The sequence below is a fragment of the Lutjanus erythropterus genome, chromosome 12 (genome assembly GCF_056507025.1).
Source record: "Lutjanus erythropterus isolate fLutEry1 chromosome 12, fLutEry1.hap2, whole genome shotgun sequence".
NCBI classification, from domain to species: Eukaryota; Metazoa; Chordata; class Actinopteri; order Lutjaniformes; family Lutjanidae; genus Lutjanus; species Lutjanus erythropterus.
Window position 1 is genome coordinate 22,752,137 of NC_139328.1, and position 18,878 is coordinate 22,771,014.

Here is an 18,878-nt window from a genome sequence, read left to right on the forward strand (position 1 = left end):
GTGTGTGAGTGGGTTTCAATGCATCATAATTCAGAACAGAGAAAAATGTGGACAGTTGTGTGTGAATCACAGATGTGAAATCTTTAAAGTATTTCAGAGTTTTAACCATCCTTCTCTTTACTCGTCTCTTTCAGATCTCAGCCACCTCAGCTCTCCCCCCACTGTGACTCTCCTACCCACCATCCTCTCCCACCCCTCTTCTCCTCTTCTCTGTAGCCTTCTCCCCCACTCTACCCCCACCTCCCTTCTCCTACTCCCTCCTCATCGGCCTCCAAGATAGATTCCCTCAGGAGTAAGGTTGACCTGCTCAAGCTGCCCCTCGCTCTCTCCACCAAGTCCATCTCCGAGCGCAAGAGCCAGCTGGGAGGAGTCTGCGAGCAGCGCGGCACGGGGGGAGGAGGAGGAGGCGGGGCTCGTAAAGCCCGCTCACCGCCGACCCGAGACATGGACAACGAGTCGCAGTACTCGGGCTACTCATACAAATCCTCCCACTCCAGAAGCTCCCGCAAGCACAGGTAGATCTAACACAGGTCACTTGGTATTCTTAGCACAGACGTAATGGCAGAGGCAAAGACATCGAAAAGGATATATAAAGCTAAGAAGAGAAAAAAAGAGATTAACTGAGCAAAAGGCTGGACGAAAAGATATCTAAAACTGGCTCATTAGGGGTGCAAAGGGGTACTGCACATCCACTAATCCTGTGTGCTGTTGTGTTGTTTGTCTTCCAGGGATCGGAGGGATCGACACCGCTCAAAGAGTCGAGACAGCAGCAGTCGTGGAGACAAATCGGTCACCATCCAGACTCCTGGAGAGCCGCTGCTGGATGCAGAGTCGACCCGCGGAGATGACAGGGTCAGTTACACTGCTGTCTGTGCAAAGTTTGTTCATTTTAAAGCCATTCTTATTAATAATGACCTCCACTGATACCTCTGGATATTTGCTGGAATTACAGTAGTTGTTCCAAAGGCACTTATTTCTTTATGAATTCTTTGTTTTGGTACTTTACAGATCATAAACTGTAATTTACAGGTTTGTCGTATTAGAAATTGTATTGCTATGTTAAAATAATTTTCTGGAACCAGCAAATGTTTGACATTTTTACATGAAAAATTACTGTAACAGTTAATCAGTTATCAAAATAGTTGGTGATTAGTTGTCTTTCAATCAACTAATCAATAAATCAGCTATCATTGCAGCTTGTTTTGGTACAGCCCTAAAAATAAGCAAACATATTTTGGTGAACCTGCAGAAAAACTCAGATAATAAGATTTCTTCATTTTCATTTCTTACTTTTTAAAAATAAACTCTTCGGTCCTTGTTTTTAGTATTTATTGTTATTGTATAGGTTTTAAAGATGGTGAAAATGAATCTGAAGCACACACGACTCTTCATACCCTCTTCTTTGTCTACCAGGATGATAACTGGGGGGAGACGACCACGGTTGTCACCGGCACCTCCGAACACAGCATCTCTAACGAGGACCTGACCCGTGTCACCAAAGATTTGGAGGAGTCGACTCCTCTGGAGTGCAAGCGCTTCATCGGCCCGGCTCTGGGAGGCTGCCTGAGCTTCTTTGCCCTGGTCACGCCTTTAGCCTTCCTCATCCTCCCGCAGGTCCTGTGGCGTGACGGCCTCGAGCCCTGCGGCACGCCCTGTGAAGGCCTCTATGTTTCTCTGGCCTTCAAGCTCCTGGTCCTGCTCATCTCCTCCTGGGCGCTGTTCCTCCGGCCCCCTCGGGCCACGCTCCCCCGTTTCTTTGTCTTCCGCTGCCTGTTGATGGTGCTGGTGTTCCTGTTCGTGGCGTCGTACTGGTTGTTCTATGGTGTGCGGGTGCTGGAGCCCCGGGAGAGGGATTACAGGGGGATTGTGGAGTACGCTGCCTCGCTGGTGGACGCCCTGCTCTTCATACAGTACCTGGCCCTGGTGCTGCTGGAAGTCCGACACCTGCAGCCGGCATTTTGTCTCAAGGTGGTCCGGAGCACGGACGGAGCCAGCAAATTCTACAATGTGGGCCACCTCAGGTCAGTGAGATGACAAGCATCAGGATGAATTTGCTTCGGAGTTCTTAACGTTTTTGATACGAAACAAAGATGAAAGTAGAGATCATTAAAAGGATTTCATATCTGTCAGGGTGTCAACTAACAAACCATCTTCACTGTCAACTAATTTTGCCAGTTATTTTCAAGATAGGTTGATTGATTTATAAAATGTAAATGTATGTTTTCAGACTACAGTTGTCTGTTCTTGACAGCATAGGACTACATATGATCGTACTGGTAAAGGCGCATGTGTTTAGAATTTTAATGTTATTATAGCGTCATAAAAATTATTCAGATGAAAGGTTAACAAGTAAGTTTGAGTTTGGCCTGTTTAGGTTGCTGTAGCTGGTCAGCTTGTAGTGTTGAACCTGCAGAGTAACAGACTGTGTAAAAATCTGAAGTCAGCAGCCATTAGTTTTTTCCCACAGAGGAAATGTATCCCAGAAAGTATGCGTACACATGTTGTCTTATGTAAAACCATAAGAAAAATATATCAGTTTTTTACATTTATATTACCACAATGCTAATATATCCCATTATATATTAGCATCGAGCTAACAGACTAAGTGCTAATTTTATATATGCATTTAAAATTTGATTCAGGAATTGTGAAAATAAGAATCATGATTCTTTGGAGATTCTTTTGGAGATTTTTTCTTACCCTTAGTAATGCATATTCATATGCATATGCATACGGGACAGTCTGGTTTATTTGAATTAGATTTGTATGAGGTACTTTTCAATAGTCTGTAAATTACATCTACAGTAGATGGAGGTTTACACGCCCCCGGTTTGGGGATGCATTACCAGCATGGAAGATAAGTAATGAACTGCAGTGGACAGGAGCAGCAAGAAAACACATTTTGTCCACTTACAAAAATCAATGTCAGTTTAAGTGTTCAGTATGTTAACAATATCTTGCCCTTATGCAGCCTTTTCTGACAGGAAACCGCTGAAATGTCAGCCAAATATCGCTTTCTCCAAAGCCATTGGTAAAAACAGTAGTTTTACTTTGCACAACACAGGAGTTGAAGTCTTTTTGTGTTATTGGAGGACTTTTGTGAATCCAAACTAGCTTTAAAACACCAAAGTACGCAGTAACATAAAAAACTAACCGCCCAAGGCAGCGGTAGTCCAACAACTCCTGTGTGATCTTCTGTGTACTGCAATGTAAAATTACTGATTTTGGTTGAATTGGGAAGAGTGATATTTAGCTCATATAACTGTGGTTTCCTGTTGGAAAAGGCTGTGTAGCAGCAAGGTGAAGTGGTGAAATATAAACAAATATAGCATACACTTTGATTTTTTTTTGGGGGGTGGCTAAAAGATGTTTTGCTGCCGACCCTGTCCACAGCAGTCCATTGCTTATCTTCCTACACCAGTACTCCTGCTGCTTCTCCAGACTGGGGGCGTGTTGACTGCCATCAACTGTAGGCAACACACTGACCATGGATAAATACCTCTTACAACCCCACTTTAAATAATCCAAATTACCCTTTGAATGAGCAAAAACCTGTTGACAGATGAGATTTTGGGGCCTGTTGACATCAAGGACCCTGGAGCAGTGGCCTCAATACTGTAAATAAGAGTTAGAGATGCAATATTATAGATCCAGATTTGTACTAGCCTTGGGCATTATCTATTTTTTTTTGAGTTCTTCATACCTTCCTGACATTTCTCTGGGGTATACGGTATGTGACGGTGTTAATGTGAAAAAACTGCATTGTTAAAAGCTGGTGACAGAAGTCATTGTAGGATATACGACATTGTCCAGCTTACAATGATTTGTGTCTAAAATGCAGTTAAGTATTGATGGGTTTAAATAGTTAAACTTAATACTAAATAAAAGAATATATAGAAAATAAGTGCCCCTATTCCATAGATTCTTGCTATATGACACAAAGGCACTTGTTGCCATGGATATCAGCACATCATTTGGCTGGCTCTCAAAAAAAGTTGTATGTGCCAATATTTTATTGATTCCATATCTAGTTATATAGTTTTATCTTTTTATTTACCATCCAAGCCTATTTGTATTTGGATTAATCAAATGCAACAAATTAATCGAATGTGTGAGTGGGTTTACAAACCTGTCAGACTTTTTTCTATTAGTGAGCACAACATCTGAGCAGAAATAAATCACATTTCAGTTCACTCTTTGATACAAGAATAACCTGATTTGGGATTTGTACTGTAATATTATTAACTGTTATTATCATAGATGCGTGTATACAGGTTATAGTCTGTCCTTATAGCCAGTCAGCAGCTGATGTTAGACGTGTACTTACTGTGGCACTGATGACTGACACGCTGCTGTGTTTCAGTATCCAGCGGGCAGCTGTCTGGGTGTTGGACCGTTATTACAGTGACTTCCCTGTCTACAACCCGGCCCTGCTCAACCTACCCAAGTCCATCCTGTCCAAGAAGATGACCGGCTTCAAAGTTTACTCACTGGATGGTAAATACAGGCCTATCACGCCTCTGACATTTGGTTTATAATCCATAACTCTGCCTTTTTTTCAGAATCAGATGACATATTCACTGACACACACTGAGGTTAAAGCAGCTTTCTTCTCGTCTGCATGAGGCTAATTTTACAACCTGAAACGACTCCACCTTGCTCCCGCCCTACTGCCCTATTTTATTCTTGCTCTCACTTGAATGTGAACATCAGCTAAATACCTGACACGCACTCTGCTCATTCCTCCCTCTGCATGTGTCATCTTGTAGAAAACACTACCAACAACTCCACGGGTCAGTCCCGGGCCATGATCGCAGCCGCCGCCCGGAGGAGAGATAACTCCCACAATGAGTTCTACTATGAGGAGGCTGAGATGGATCGCAGGATCCGCAAACGCAAGGCTAGGTCAGATACATATTCCTGTCTAACAAATACCTGGTGTGATCTGACAGCTGGGATTCACTGTGATGTGAATTTGAATACAGATTCTGTTGATAAATAACTATATAGCTGACAATGTCTGTAATGACCCGTCAGGTTGGTTGTGGCGGTGGAAGAGGCCTTCACGCACATCAAGCGTCTCCATGAAGACGAGGTCGCCTCGTCCCCCAAACATCCTCGGGAGGTGATGGATCCTCGGGAGGCGGCTCAGGCCATCTTCGCCCCGATGGCCCGGGCCATGCAGAAATACCTGAGAACCACACGGCAGCAGGCGTTCCACAGCATGGAGAGCATCCTCACACACCTGCAGTTCTGCATCACACACAACATGACTCCCAAGGTACAAGATTAACAAAACCTGAACTTAACTCGACTTTTATCTAACCAAGTAGCCCAACTGATCACAGAAAGCAGGGCTGTTGCTGCTCTTGAGGACACCAAGGTCCTTAATGTGATTTTTGGGAATGTTACATTCTGCAGTTTGAGGAATTTACATTATTCACGCACAAATTACACATGCTGTGTGTTTTAAGACTGATTACATATTCAGTTTATTTTAAATTAGACCTTAGTGAGTAATGAATGAATGAATGTATGTGAACCTCAACATTGTTTCTTTACAAGAAAACTCCACAGGGCTTCTTTTCAAATTATATTATCTTTTGGTGTGATCAGAATCTTCCTTCTGTTAGGAACTAATTCACCATATATTATTTGACCAGGATTAAAAATGTTTTTTGTTTTTTTTTAGGAGCGTTATATTCAAGCTAGGTAGGAATAACATTGAGTTACAGACAAAAACACAAGCTAGGCAACACAAAATGTGCCACACAATTTAACCGAAATGCTGTCATAATCACCAATCATGAATATCTAACACAATAGTATAAAATAATAATAATAGAAGACAAACAATGACCAAAAATTTTTTTAAAAGAGTGTTAAAATTATACAGCATTAAGGAAAAGTGGTTATATGACAACAACTAAAGTAAACAATATAAAATGATTAAAATATTGAACAAAAAGAGAGAATGTATTTATATAAATCACAGCAACTTTACTTTATTAAAATGTTTTGTTTCCTTGGTAATAAACCTTCTCCATCTTCCCTGTCAGGCTTTCCTGGAGCGTTACCTCACCCCAGGCCCCACCATGCAGTACCAGCAGCAGAACGGCAGAGGGCGCCAGTGGACTCTAGTGAGCGAGGAGCCTGTGACCTCAGCCCTGCGTCAGGGTCTGGTCTTCTCCCTGCGACGTCTGGACTTCTCCCTGGTTGTCATGGTGACGCCGCTCCCCTTCCTGCGGCTTGGGGAGGAGTTCATCGACCCGAAGAGCCACAAGTTCGTCATGAGGCTGCAGTCGGAGACCTCGGTGTGAGGACGGCTGCCTTTTTGTCCCCCCACGCTGTCTTCTCTATTCGCACTCACTCCTGCTGCTTGTGGCAGGACGTGTGGAGGTCCTCTCCCATCCAATCATTGGCCCCTGTCTGTGACAAAGAAACCGTTCAAAGGAGAGGAGGGTGTGAATCCTCCTTCCTGTTTCATGATCCTGATATCAAACTGTGATCAGCTCAGCGATTGTTGGAATCAAACCGATGCCTTGACTTCTTCTTTTTCTGTGTTGTGAGGTCTTTGCAACATGCTGTAAAAACACAAACTTCTTTTCTAAAGGGGACTTTTTCTCTTTTTGCCTCTTCTATTGCTGTAACCACTGGACTACTTTACTGTGCTGACTCAACACATGCACGCCAGAAGAGGAGGATTACATCACACCTGTCACTTCCTCTTTCGTGTGTCTTAAAAACAGACCAACTGGAGCCTGGCTCCGACTGCAACACCGGTGTACCACTGCCTTCTGGTTCCCTGTCAGTGTAATGTTTTGTTTGAGATGACAAGGACTGTTTTTATATTAAAGGGTGTGACTTTTTTTTTTACTTACAGAATGTAGCATTATTATGTGCATTGAATTAACATGTGGCTTTTCTTAGGCCTGAAGGCCAAAATGTCTTTTTTTTTTTTATCTGACTGTAAAGAAAAATGGAAGTACATTCCTCAGTTGTTGCTACTCCAGACTCTGTAAATTCATGATTGTTTAAATATGCAGCTTTTGTTTTATTCTACACTGGCATCTTTACTATTAATTTTACAGTTTTAGCAAGAAGACTAAACAAAGACCTCGTTTACATCTGTTATTAAGACTCAATCTGGACATTTTTTTCTGGATAAAGATGTTTATGCATATTCCTGGTGTTCATATTGACTAATCCTAAGTCACGCCCCTCTTCGCTCTGTGCTCCAATAACAGTTGAACAAGCCTGGTGCCAGACGGGACCTGCCCCTCCTTTCCTCTTTCCTGCATGCAATACTTTTTTTCCCCCCAAGACGGCGAAGGAAAGACCCACCCTACTCTGCCTCTGATTGGCTTATCCTAACCCTAATCAATCTCACTCCTCATGCCAGAACCCACACAAACCAAACCAACGAAGGCAACAAGTACCTGCCAGTCAGAGTCACAGTCGGGTGCTTCAGGATTTCCTACGACTTTGGGGAAAATTTTTGCTCCCTGTACTCAGATTTGCTATGTGCTAGGTTTGTCTATGTTGAAAAGAAAAATATATTTTGAAGATGGTTAAAAGATGGTGCTGGGAGACCTGTAAAAGCGACATATAGTAGCAGTTCGCTGATGTTGGCAAAACGTTAGCTAACTTGCTAATATACATCAATTGTTAGTTAGCCATTTATATCTCATAGCTAGTATAAAAGGGGTGTCAAAATTTCAATATTAAATCAAGTTTTTACTGAAATGAACTTTCAGTTTCAGTAATCGAAATGAAAGCCAGAATCAGAGATCCTTCAGAGACGTCACAGTGTTGCTTAGCGGCCTTTATGTCACAATTGATACCATGAAAACTTCATTTTAAGAAGAAAGGAAAAACAAGTTTAAATTAAGTCGTGACCTTGAAATAGAAAGTCAAATCGAATTGAGGCATTCCTATTAGCAAAATGCTAGCTAGCTAATATAAATCAGTCACATGATAGCAGTTACATCTGATAGCTAATGTTAGCAAAATGCTAGCTAACTAGCTAGTTAATCTTCATCAACTGTTAGCTAGATAATTACCTAGCTTTTTTCTGACATGAGCCAACTTAAGATGTGAATATATCACTTTTACGGGTCCCCCAACATCATATTTTAACCATCTTCAGAATTTGGTTTTCTCTTCATCATTGATAAGCCGAGCACACAACATATCTAAGTACAGGAAACATGAACAGAAAAAGTTGACCAAGGTATCAAGTTTGCTCAGCTGTTATCGGAGCAAAGAGCAAAAAGGAGAAGGAGTTAAGAAGGGTCAACTGTCAACAAATCCCCTGAAAAGACCAGAAAACCAACAATAAGTACATTTCTTGATAGTTTCATTCCTACTAAAGTAGTTTTTAGCAAACACCTTCTATAGCAAGAGTAAATAACACTTTTTCTGGGCCCTAATTTAAGCCACTGACTAATCCACACCTAGTGAGTATTTATGGCAGCAGGAGGTGTTTGTGTGATTAATTTAAGATGAACGTGTGTGTGTGTGCGTGTGCGTGTGTGTGTGTGTGTGTGTGTGTGTGTGTGTGTTCAGAATGAAGGAACTTGTCACCAAGTGCAACAGTGATTCACTGAGCTGTGTTTTTTTATAGTTTTATATCAGTTTACACACAGTCAATACTTGTAGGGGTTTGTCCATTGTTTGTATCTTTTCATTGGATTTATTTAGAACAAGAAAAATCTAGAATATGACCAGATTTATCCTCTGATGCAACATGTATCAAAGGATGAATGCATTCACTCGATCAGTTTGATTGCATTGTGACTGGATGTCTGCCAGGTCTGTCTGCACATTTCAACAACAACGGCAGGTCAAAAAGTTGAAAGGAAGCTGATTTCAGTATTCTGAACCCAACACTGAGGTGCCTTATCTCTGAAGCCCTCAGACACACGTCGGGGCCTTACTCGGTCATGATCGCGATGGCATAGTTGTTGTTACTGACCTGATTTCAGTGGAGGAAAAGGAGGAGGCCATCTTTGAACTCCTAAGAGAGACTAGGGTTACATTCTCCACCTCATGTATGACCACACTTATATCACATGGCAACATTTATCTGATCTGAGACATTTTTAGTTTTGGTTTACTGACAACAGTCTCTCTGACTTCCTTGCAGAGCGCAAATTTAACACCATCCACCAGCCCGAATGCAATTGATATAAGTTGGTGGTAGATTTATTTTACTCACCAGCCAAAGAAATAAGGTAAAATTTGAACATCTATTAGCCATGTGACCAGTAGTCAAAAAAGTTAATTCTGCACCCTGTTTATTTCCACAGTCTCTGCTGTAAATACACTTTTTTTTCAATCAACCTTTATCAAGAACGGCTGTGCAAGTCTAAGATGGAGATATCAGTGTCTTTGTCATGCCATGAGACAACAAGTAATTTAGCCCTTGGGTTCAGATTGTTTGTTTTCTTGCCCTTAAACACAATGTTTGTTGACAAGTGCCTGAGCTCCAATTCCAAATTTGCATGTTTACATCCAATCACAACGCAGAATTGAGCCAAAAGGAACACTTATTAACACCAGGTGTAAATGCAAAGGCCCATGTTCAGATGTCAGTATCCAGATGCAGATCACATGATAATTCCAGATGTAAACGGGGTCCATGTGGTCTATTCCAGGCTTTTTAATGCATTCAGTCCCGATTAGGCAGCTGTAGTGAAACTATCAGCTGACCTTTGTGTTGTTTTTTTTTTGTTTTTTTTAATGCATTTTAAACAAAAAATCCCAAACCAGACGTGTGATTGTAACTCCTCTCTGCAACTCATCTGCAGAAGTAGCGTATCACCGCCTCGCCTTGTGCCATGAGCTGAAACGAGCACAGTGAAACATGCTGCCTCCATCCGACAGCCTTACTTACTTACTCTCCAGATGTGGAGGAGGATGCAGCATCTGTCCTCACACTGACTCTGTCTTCATCCAGGTCCCTAAAACCTTTACTGTAACGCTGTTGAGACTTGAGCCCCTCTGTTGTATCTACCTGCAGTATGTTGAGCCACAACACAACTGACTTTTTCTTTCCAGTGAGAACATGGTTTAAAGGGACAGTTAACCCCAAAATCAGAAGTACGTATTTTACCTCTTATCTGTACTGCTTTCTATCCATTTATCTGAGATAATTTTGGTGTGAGTTGCAGAGTTTTGGAGATATCGGCTTTCTCCAAAATAATGGGACTAAATAGCACTCGGCTTTTGGTGTCCAAAGCACCCCACTTACACTTTTTTTCTAGTAGAAAAGAAAGTAGTTCTTACATGAAACTGCTCACAAAAAGGTCTGCAGATTATCTTGAGTAACCAGGTTATGTTTTTTGGAAAGAGACGCTGCTTTTGATTTTTTTTTTTTTATATATATTTTTTCTGTTACATTTGAGAGAACGCAGACATATCTACAGCCAATATCTCAAAAACTTGGCAACTCACACCAAAAACGTTATAAGAAATCATTAAATTTGGCTAAAAGTCAGGGGGAAAATATGTATTATTTATTTCTGGGTGAACTCTTGCTTTAAAAAAAAAAATCCCTTTTCGTTTCTAAAAAAGGTCCGATGGGTACGACATTTCATCCGAGTGGTCAAAATGCAGATTTTTTTTTTTTTTTTAAAGAAAATGCATGCTAGAGTTATTTCGGGCTCCAAAAATTTTTATAATAACTTGTTTTCTATCATTTTGAAGGTGCCTAAGTTATGATGATGCAATTTTCTGAATGTTTTTACTTTTTAAAAACAAGTGGCTTGTAAAAAAAGAATTGTAGATTTGTCTTGTATTTTCTTCTTTTTGGTAACTGTAGCTTGTATAGTGTGTTAGGCATTTTTCCATTATTAAACCATTTATTCCTGGTATGTCCTGTTTTTGTCATTTATTCTGGAGAGTGGGAAGGTGATTCGGTTTCTTTTTAAGATGAATGCGACCAAACTGACCACCTGTATTTTGATATCTGTGGTTTTGTGACACAGCTACAGGCTGCTTCTGCTTTCTGTTTAAAGGTTTTTGTTCTCATTAATTGTGCAGAAATGTTGGATTTGACAAAGTGCTTTCACAGACTTTTAGAGGAACTTCTGTGAAAGGAGGATGGTCGTGTGGTAGGCGTGTGGTTTCACAGCTTCAAAAAAACGGACAGAGAGCCCCGGACTTCCTGATTGCTGCTGCTCACACAGAGCACTTCACAGTTTGTATTTTAAGGCATCTCGCTGACAAGAAAGCAACAAAACAGACCTTCCATCTTATCTTCTCGGCAGCCCGCTTGGTAAGATGTTGCGAACGTTGCTCTTTGGCGCCTTTCTGATGATCAATCCGACCTGCGCTGGTGAGAATCAGTAAATGTCATTTCTTTGAGCTTTTGTGGGTTGATTTTTATTTTTTTTTTAGATGTAGCACTGAAGTGGGTGGATGAAAATAGCATCAGGACATCTTGACATTTCTGCTGGAGTTGGTGATGAAGATGAAAGACGATGATGATGTTTTCTGTGCATTTTCAGAGGCCCTTGGAGACATGAGCACGTGTTACATCCTAGATGGGATTCTCATCTTGTACGGCATCATTCTCACTGTGTTGTACTGCCGACTGAGGGTAAGACAAACAGGAACAACGCGTTCACACCACCATGTTGAAGGTGTACAACTGTTCCTTATTGCTGTACAAACATTCCTCTGAATTCTAATGCCAACAAAAATATGGTTATTTACTATATTTTAATGCTGGGTTGCACCAAAAAGATTAATTAAATCTAGGAGTAGTTCATCAGAGTTTAGCAAAACTAGGTTTAAAGTTAATCCAGATTAAGTTAAACACTAATCCCTGTTTATTATATCCAAGTTTCTTGATGTAAACTGAAATTAAATTGTATAGTTTAAAGAGTAAATCAGTATAAAGATGCTTGCTTACCTGGATTAAGCTAAATAAATTATTTGTATGCTGACGGGACCTAATAAGTATTAAAGAGGGGCGGGGCTGTTGACTTTCTGCTGTTCTGTTACATTTTTGTGATCTAATTTAACAGTTTTTTTGGTAGCTAATTAAAAAGTTAAAACATTACATTGCTTACTAACGAGCCAAAAACGTAACAAAAGGTACTGTTTACTAGCTAGAAAAAAATGTAAAACATACTTTTTTGTTACTTAGTTAAAAAGTTAACAAAACATTACATTGTTTACTAGCTAGCTAAAAAGTCAACAAAATGAGTTGTTTGTTGGTGAGCTAAAAAGTTAATTAGTATTGTTGTTTGCTAGCTAGGAAACAAACCAACAAAACATATTTTTTGCGAGCCAGCTAAAAAGTTAGTAGCCTAGTTAGCCTACTCATGATGGCTCGACAGAGAAGCTCTAATTTTCCTTCCTTTTGGAAAAAAAAAAAGTTTCTGAGTTAATAGAGTAATATGAACCAATAATTGAAGATTAAACAGCGGACAACAGCAAAGTTAAGAAAAAAGAGACGACACAAGTTGCAGATCAAGTCATCATAACTCAACGAGTCTGTCCCATAACTTTCTTAAAGACACTTCATTATTTTGCAACCTATTTCAAAAATGAGGCTATTTTTAAAGATAAACTTACACAAGTATGATGTGGCCTTTAAATGAGTTCATGTAAATAACTTCCCGTTTTGGAATAACAAGTTCAGAAGTTCCATCTGAAGGCGGCACAAGTGTGAAGTTAATACTTGGTCACTTCAAAGTAACTTTAAAGTTTTGGTGCATTATCAAATTAAACTAAGGTTTTAGGAGTGACTCCCTTTATATTTTGTGTCAGTATTTTAGTATTTTTTCTGAGGTTTTTGGATTAATATTACTGCTGCATTAACATGTGTGTGTTGTATTTTACTGCTGTAGATGTTTAAGGCTGTAATAATTTTATCTACTTTATATATGTTGGTTAGTTTAATCTACAGCGATGTGTCTTATCCTTTAAGATCATTGTATGTTTGTATTGTCGCTGTCCTGTGAGAAACAAACATCTTGAAATAGTCGACTTGTCATGAGCTTTTCTGAGCTTTGTGACGATGCATTTTCCAGCTAACCCAAAAGGATTTTTTAAGAATTTATCTAACTTAAGAAGTAGGGAGTGGAGTAAAAAGTACAATATTTGCCTCTGATATGCAGTGGAGTGGAAGTATAAAGTTGTAGAAATGGAAATTACAGTATAAAAACCTTGAATTAAGTACAGTTAAATCTCATATGTTAGAGTCTAATTTATACCTTATATTTCAAATATGATGTGAATCATTTGATCAGTTGTACTCTTTGATTCTTTTTTCACAGATGAGTCCAGCCAGCAAACCTCCTGCCAACCCACCTGAGGTAAAATCAAAGTTGTGTATTTGAATTATTGTGAAAAAAAAACATCAAATGTGTCGAGAAAGCTGTTTCTTTTTAATGCTTTGGCGTCATTGAGTGGTATTTTGCCCTTGAACGCAATTGTTCTGCTTTAAAGCCAGCCCACTCTATCATTTCCTGTAAACTCGAGCTGACCACCGACCTACATTACTTATACACAGACTGTACACACTCACAGTTTCCACCAGTGTTTTTTCTTCACACAACAAATGTGTCAAATCCCACTTCCTGCCAAGTGTTAACATATGCAAAATGACATGGATTTGATCCTGAAGGCTTAGCGTGAATAAAGTAATCCACTCCTGTAAACACAGCTTGAAAGAAACAGACAGGAATGAGGAAGTAGATTTTAAGAAATTATTAAGAAATGAAGCACACTTGATGATTCCTCTGAACTGTTTTCGTCCCACAGAAGCAGCCCGCAGAAGGAGGCATCTATGCGGTGAGACTTTTCATTCTAATGCTTAAAAAGACATTTAAAAAGGCACATGATGGAAAAGTGACAGCTTACCGCAGAGCAGACGGTAAAGGACTTTGTTTTGCACTTTTTTTTTTTAAATTCACCTGCTAGGCTGTCAGAACAAAATCATATGGAGTCACAGGAGTGCCAGGAATAAGAAAATAAATATGAAAATATAAAGAGGAATAGAGAGGTAAATTTTAAAAATGTGGAAATATAAAGACAAATTAAACAAAAAAATTAGAATTTATTTTAATTGTTCACTTATCAATTTTCTAATTCATTTTTAATAATTCATTTAATAAATTATTTTTATGTATATAATGTCATTTATGCACTTTTATCGCTTTATTTTTCCTTATTCTTTTCCCTGTTGCTTTTGCTGTTCCTTGAAGGGCCAAGCTGTCAGTTCGTTTAGTTAATTTATTTGATTTATAAAAGGACAGTGTGCAATGACATTGATCATTTACAGGAAATGAAAACATGGTTGCACCAGATTTAGCAAAACACTAATTTCCACCTGTAATCCTACACAAAACAAGTGGACGCAACAAACAAGAATTCAGTGTACAACACGGATCCAAGAGCCTACCATAATAGAAGCAACAAAAACACACTGTACAGTAGAAAATACAATATGAAATACACAACTATTACTACGTTATAACTACCTTATAACGTGACCAGGTTACCAGTGCAGGTACCTTTCATAATAAAAAATAGTAAGTACATGGTACAAAATATAATACAAAATATACCATAACAACCTTACAAAGTGACTGGGCTACCAGTAAATACTGCACGGTCAGAATACAATATAAAATATGAAATACAATTAGTATATTTTTAAGTGACCAAGTTACCAATGCCTCTGCAAATTACAGTAATAAATATACAATCGCTAGATTATAAATGGCAAAGTTAGCAGCATGTGTACCCACAAGGGTAACATATAACATCTATGTACCTGCTAAGATCTAAGATCAGTGCTGGCAAAACTGACTCCTTAAAATCCAGTTTTAACTGGTTTTAGGCAGAAATTCCTGCAGGATTCATGTGTTTATGTGGGACTCCCACTGAGTACTTTATAAAAAGTTAGACTGAATGCCAAATAATAAGCTATGTTTATTTCTAAAGCTTGAAAAATTAGTCAAACTAAACTTAAAAATACACACACGCAGCACTATTTAGTTCTGGGAGGTAGAAGTCTGTTTGAAGGTACAGCTACATGTGAGGTTTCCTGTAGGTTTAACATCGGGCTTAAGGCAAAGTTCACGATAATAAACAACTTTTTATGTTGTGGTTTTGCTAGTTTATCTAGAATGTGCAGAGATAACTCAAAGCTCACAGGAATACACATCAAGGGCACACACCGCTGTGTGTGACGCAGGACGTAAAGCGCCGCCCCCGGGTGAAATACCAAGGTTTCCTAGGTCCTGTGTTCATGCCAGCAAAAACAACAGGGAAAAAAATAATGTATATATAATTCTAGATAAGTAACAACAAAATATTTAATAAATACACAGAAAAAATTATCTAAAATAAACAATATGCCAAGAAATAAATGTATATTTTTCTAAATATATACAGAAATAAAGGAACAAATAAAAATCAAATAATCAAAATATCAAAATAAATGAAAATGCTTTTAATAATTATTTTATATTTAGTCATTTGTTTTTATATTTCCTCAGTGATTTATTCTTGTTTTTAGGGCACTTCTATGACTCCCTAGTGAGAAAAAAAAGTCACACTTAGACTGTGTGCAGGAAATACTCACCACATTGTCTCATAGAAATGCATTTTTACTTGTCACTGTTTCCATGTCCGTGTGCTGCAGGGCCTGACGTCTCACAGTACTGATACCTACGAGACCATCAGAATGGACAAAAAGCCCATCGTGTGATGAAAGAAGATTTTGTGCAGAGGATGCTGAGCACAGAAATCAAATCTTGTGAAGCTTTGTATTGTATATTAAGTTGGTGAGCATGTCCATAGAGTTGTCTGCCCCTTTTTTGTAAAAAAAAAAAAATGCTTTTTATTTGCTACTTTTATTTCTTAACTTAGTGTCATGCATGCATGAAATGTTTAAATTAATTTAACAGTTTGCTAATAAAGGCTCTGTCTGTGTGTTCCAGCTGCATGTCGCTCTGTTTCTCAGCTGGTTTTAGAGAAGTTACTGAGAAAACAGAAGTTAGTTTATCTTTTGTTTCTGTTCACGTGTTCCTTTTTGGTAAATTGCTTAATTTTATGTGAGACAGCATGAGTGTTAACTTCATCTTTTTTAATTAATAATTGACATGCTAATTATTTTTTGATTTATCTTTTGTATAAAGTGTGAAATGTGAAAATGAGGAAAAATGCCCATCACAATCTCCTAAAGCCCAAAGTGCCATCAAAAATATTTTATATCTTGGAGCTAGAACTAGGTTATTTTAGGGTTTTTTGTTGCTGTTGTTTTTTTTGGGTTTTTTTTGTTTTGTTTTTATTGTTTTTTGTCAACAACTAATTGATTGGTTGACTAATCTCTACTTATGAAATCGATTTGATCAGTCCAAATCAGTTTGTGGTTTAAGGTTTTAAGCTTTCCATGAGCAATATATTGGATATACTCTTTCCAGAATATAATAAATATCAAGCTGATTCAAGTTCATTTGAGTAAAGAGATGAAAAACAACTTTCCCCACTTTTGCAACTAAGAGTTTTACACAACATTCAACTATTGCATTACATATAGTCGTGGCCAAAACAAAACAAAAGGTTGAGGTTGATCATCCACACAGTAAATATTACACTTTTTTCAAAAATGTTCATTTACAACAGTCGAAATAAAACAGCTCCAGCAGCAGCAGAGTGTATTCACATACTTTGACAGTAAAGGACTGTTTCACTCTACCTGTTTCATTCTACCAGATCTTCAGTCAGAGATACTTATTTACATAGAAACATCACTGGAAATGCAAAACAGATGCACGAGAACCTGAACACTCAGGCTGTGCACTGTTTACCCTGAGGGAAGAAACTCACTCATCCAGCTGTCTGTTGCAACACCTCAACCTGAAAAACAAAACAAGTCTGCAGTACTCAGCGTTATAGTCACAACTACATTTGTATAATGGTGAAATTAAAATTTATTAGCTTAAACATAAATGTTGTGTTGCTTGTTGTTTATATTGTCAATGGAGCCGCTTCGACAGAAATTAATTCTTGCAACAAACAATAAAAATACTGTCTGATAGTCTCAGTCATCAGAAAAATAGCTGCAATAATAGGAGCGTCTTTGTGGGGAAGAGAAAAATGCAGGTTTTGGAAAAGCTAAACAAATAAGAATTTCACAGGAAATCGTGCTGCGTTCACGTTCTTCTGGGAAATAGAAGCTCTTGTATGTAAGAACTGTTAATACACTACCACATGTCGAATGTAGTTTAAATGCCGAAACGCAAACAAAACTACTACTACTTACAACTTACAACCAAGACCTACTATGGTACAAAAACAACAACAACAGCAGTTTTAAACAAAAGCTAATTGAAGTTGACATTACAAAATGCTCTTGATACAACATATGGTTAACTTTGCATACATTTTCTTTATTCATTTGACCTCCTCTGCTGATGTCTGGGCATTTAGTCTTTTATTCTGTACAACTTGTAATATCTTGTTCGGTAATTTTATTGTATGTATTTAAAGGTGTAATATGCAACATTTATCAAAAAAAGTAGACTCATATAAACATAAACCATTTCTTTTATCATTTATGACCATGTAGACATGTGGTATTGGCTGTATCTGGTCCATATTTACTTTTTTTTCTCTTTATTTTGCTGTGACACTTTACCAACCCAAAACGGTGGTATTTGACGCGCTGGTATTTTTCTAGTGCATTTACAAAAAGCTGGCACAAATCCTTCTGATTCTACCACGCACTCAGCCTAAACTTTGCTGCCTCCTTAGCCAGGTCACCACTAAAGAGATTTTTATCTCAGGGTTTTTTTTTTGTGCCATTTCCTGCATGGGTTGAAAGATTATGCAAAACCCAATCAGAAAGTAAAGAGAACATTATAACATATATAGTTCTGAATAAGAAGAAAGAATAAACTTAATAATATTGATACAGTTGAGGGAAAATAAAGATTTGTGTCACTTATAAGCTATTTTAAAATGTCTAGCCTATTACCGAGTGCTTTTACTCATTGGTCTTAAACTGTGTTAAACGACCTTTCTGCTGCAGTCTCTGTAGCAGTTTGTTGTCTCAAAGTGTATTGTGAAACTATTTTCCCACATTTTTTAAAGGTCCAGTGTAAGATTTACAAGGATTTATTGGCAGAAATTAAATATAATATTCATAGGTCTGTTTTCATTTATGTAGATTCACCTGAAAGTGAGTGTTTTCATTAAGTTTATTTCTACAGGTGCCACTAAATCATACACTGGTCCTTTTGTATTCATAAAACAGTAGGAAAATTTAAAAAAAAAATGTGTTAACTATCATTAAACCATGTGAATTTTGCAATTGTTTTATTTGATGCTTTGTTTTCTCCTATATTTTCTATTTCTTTTGTATTGTTTTTCTCTCTGCTGTGTGAGAAGTGGTTTAAAGTTGAATCAATTAATTATTATTAACATTTGTTTAAATAAACAAGTCTTAATAAAATCAGCCTGTTAATTAATCTGAATGTCTGTTCTCGATTGCTTCTTTATATATTCGGACATGATGTTTTAGCCAGTGTGAGCGGGAATAAGACCCTGTAAGTCATGATAATGAGAAACTTTCTCAAAATAAAGACTTGGCTAGTATCTTAAAATAGCATTTCTCAAAAAAATCATTCAAAATAATTCAGTAGTATTACAGAATAAAGACTTAGCATCTCAAAATAATGGCAAGTGTTCTTTAAATAATGAGTTAGTATCTTAAAATAAGTTAATATATTAAAATAATTAGTTCGTATATAAGTAAATATTTCGTTTTTAATTTTTTATTATGACTTGGAGGGTCTTCTCCTCACATTGATGGAAATTGGCGTCCACACAAAATCCTTGATTTTCTCAAC

General features: G+C 38.0%; 2 protein-coding genes across 5 annotated transcripts; both read left to right on the forward strand.

The window, feature by feature from the left end:
• The first annotated feature begins 229 nt into the window (after positions 1-229).
• Positions 230-7,183, forward strand: LOC146318001 (vang-like protein 2). The gene is made up of 7 exons (XM_084731886.1): positions 230-515; positions 729-852; positions 1,414-2,021; positions 4,364-4,497; positions 4,770-4,905; positions 5,038-5,281; positions 6,060-7,183. The coding sequence occupies exons 1-7, from the start codon at positions 445-447 to the stop codon at positions 6,318-6,320; spliced, it is 1,578 nt and encodes a 525-aa protein (XP_084588012.1). The 5' UTR covers positions 230-444; the 3' UTR covers positions 6,321-7,183.
• A 3,916-nt stretch (positions 7,184-11,099) lies between these two features.
• On the forward strand, positions 11,100-15,964 carry fcer1gl (Fc receptor, IgE, high affinity I, gamma polypeptide like). Of its 4 annotated transcripts, none has more exons than XM_084733076.1 (5): positions 11,100-11,281; positions 11,404-11,605; positions 13,293-13,331; positions 13,780-13,891; positions 15,668-15,964. In XM_084733076.1, exons 2-5 carry the CDS (start codon positions 11,471-11,473, stop codon positions 15,688-15,690), a joined length of 309 nt encoding a protein of 102 aa, XP_084589202.1. In that variant the 5' UTR covers positions 11,100-11,281; positions 11,404-11,470; the 3' UTR covers positions 15,691-15,964. The 4 variants fall into 4 exon arrangements, with proteins under 4 accessions (XP_084589202.1, XP_084589204.1, XP_084589201.1 ...); XM_084733078.1 differs by having other exon boundaries at positions 11,109-11,281; positions 11,514-11,605; XM_084733075.1 differs by having other exon boundaries at positions 11,144-11,341; positions 11,514-11,605.
• Positions 15,965-18,878: the final 2,914 nt, after the last annotated feature.

Bases quoted from the DNA above. Each gene is read 5' to 3' on its own strand.
- fcer1gl (XM_084733075.1), top strand. From the start codon at position 11,287: ATGTTGCGAACGTTGCTCTTTGGCGCCTTTCTGATGATCAATCCGACC. The intron at 11,606-13,292 runs GTAAGACAAACA...CTTTTTTCACAG, and splicing joins TGTTGTACTGCCGACTGAGG to ATGAGTCCAGCCAGCAAACC. The intron at 13,332-13,779 runs GTAAAATCAAAG...TTCGTCCCACAG, and splicing joins CTCCTGCCAACCCACCTGAG to AAGCAGCCCGCAGAAGGAGG.
- LOC146318001 (XM_084731886.1), top strand. From the start codon at position 445: ATGGACAACGAGTCGCAGTACTCGGGCTACTCATACAAATCCTCCCAC. The intron at 516-728 runs GTAGATCTAACA...TTTGTCTTCCAG, and splicing joins AGAAGCTCCCGCAAGCACAG to GGATCGGAGGGATCGACACC. The intron at 853-1,413 runs GTCAGTTACACT...TTTGTCTACCAG, and splicing joins CGACCCGCGGAGATGACAGG to GATGATAACTGGGGGGAGAC.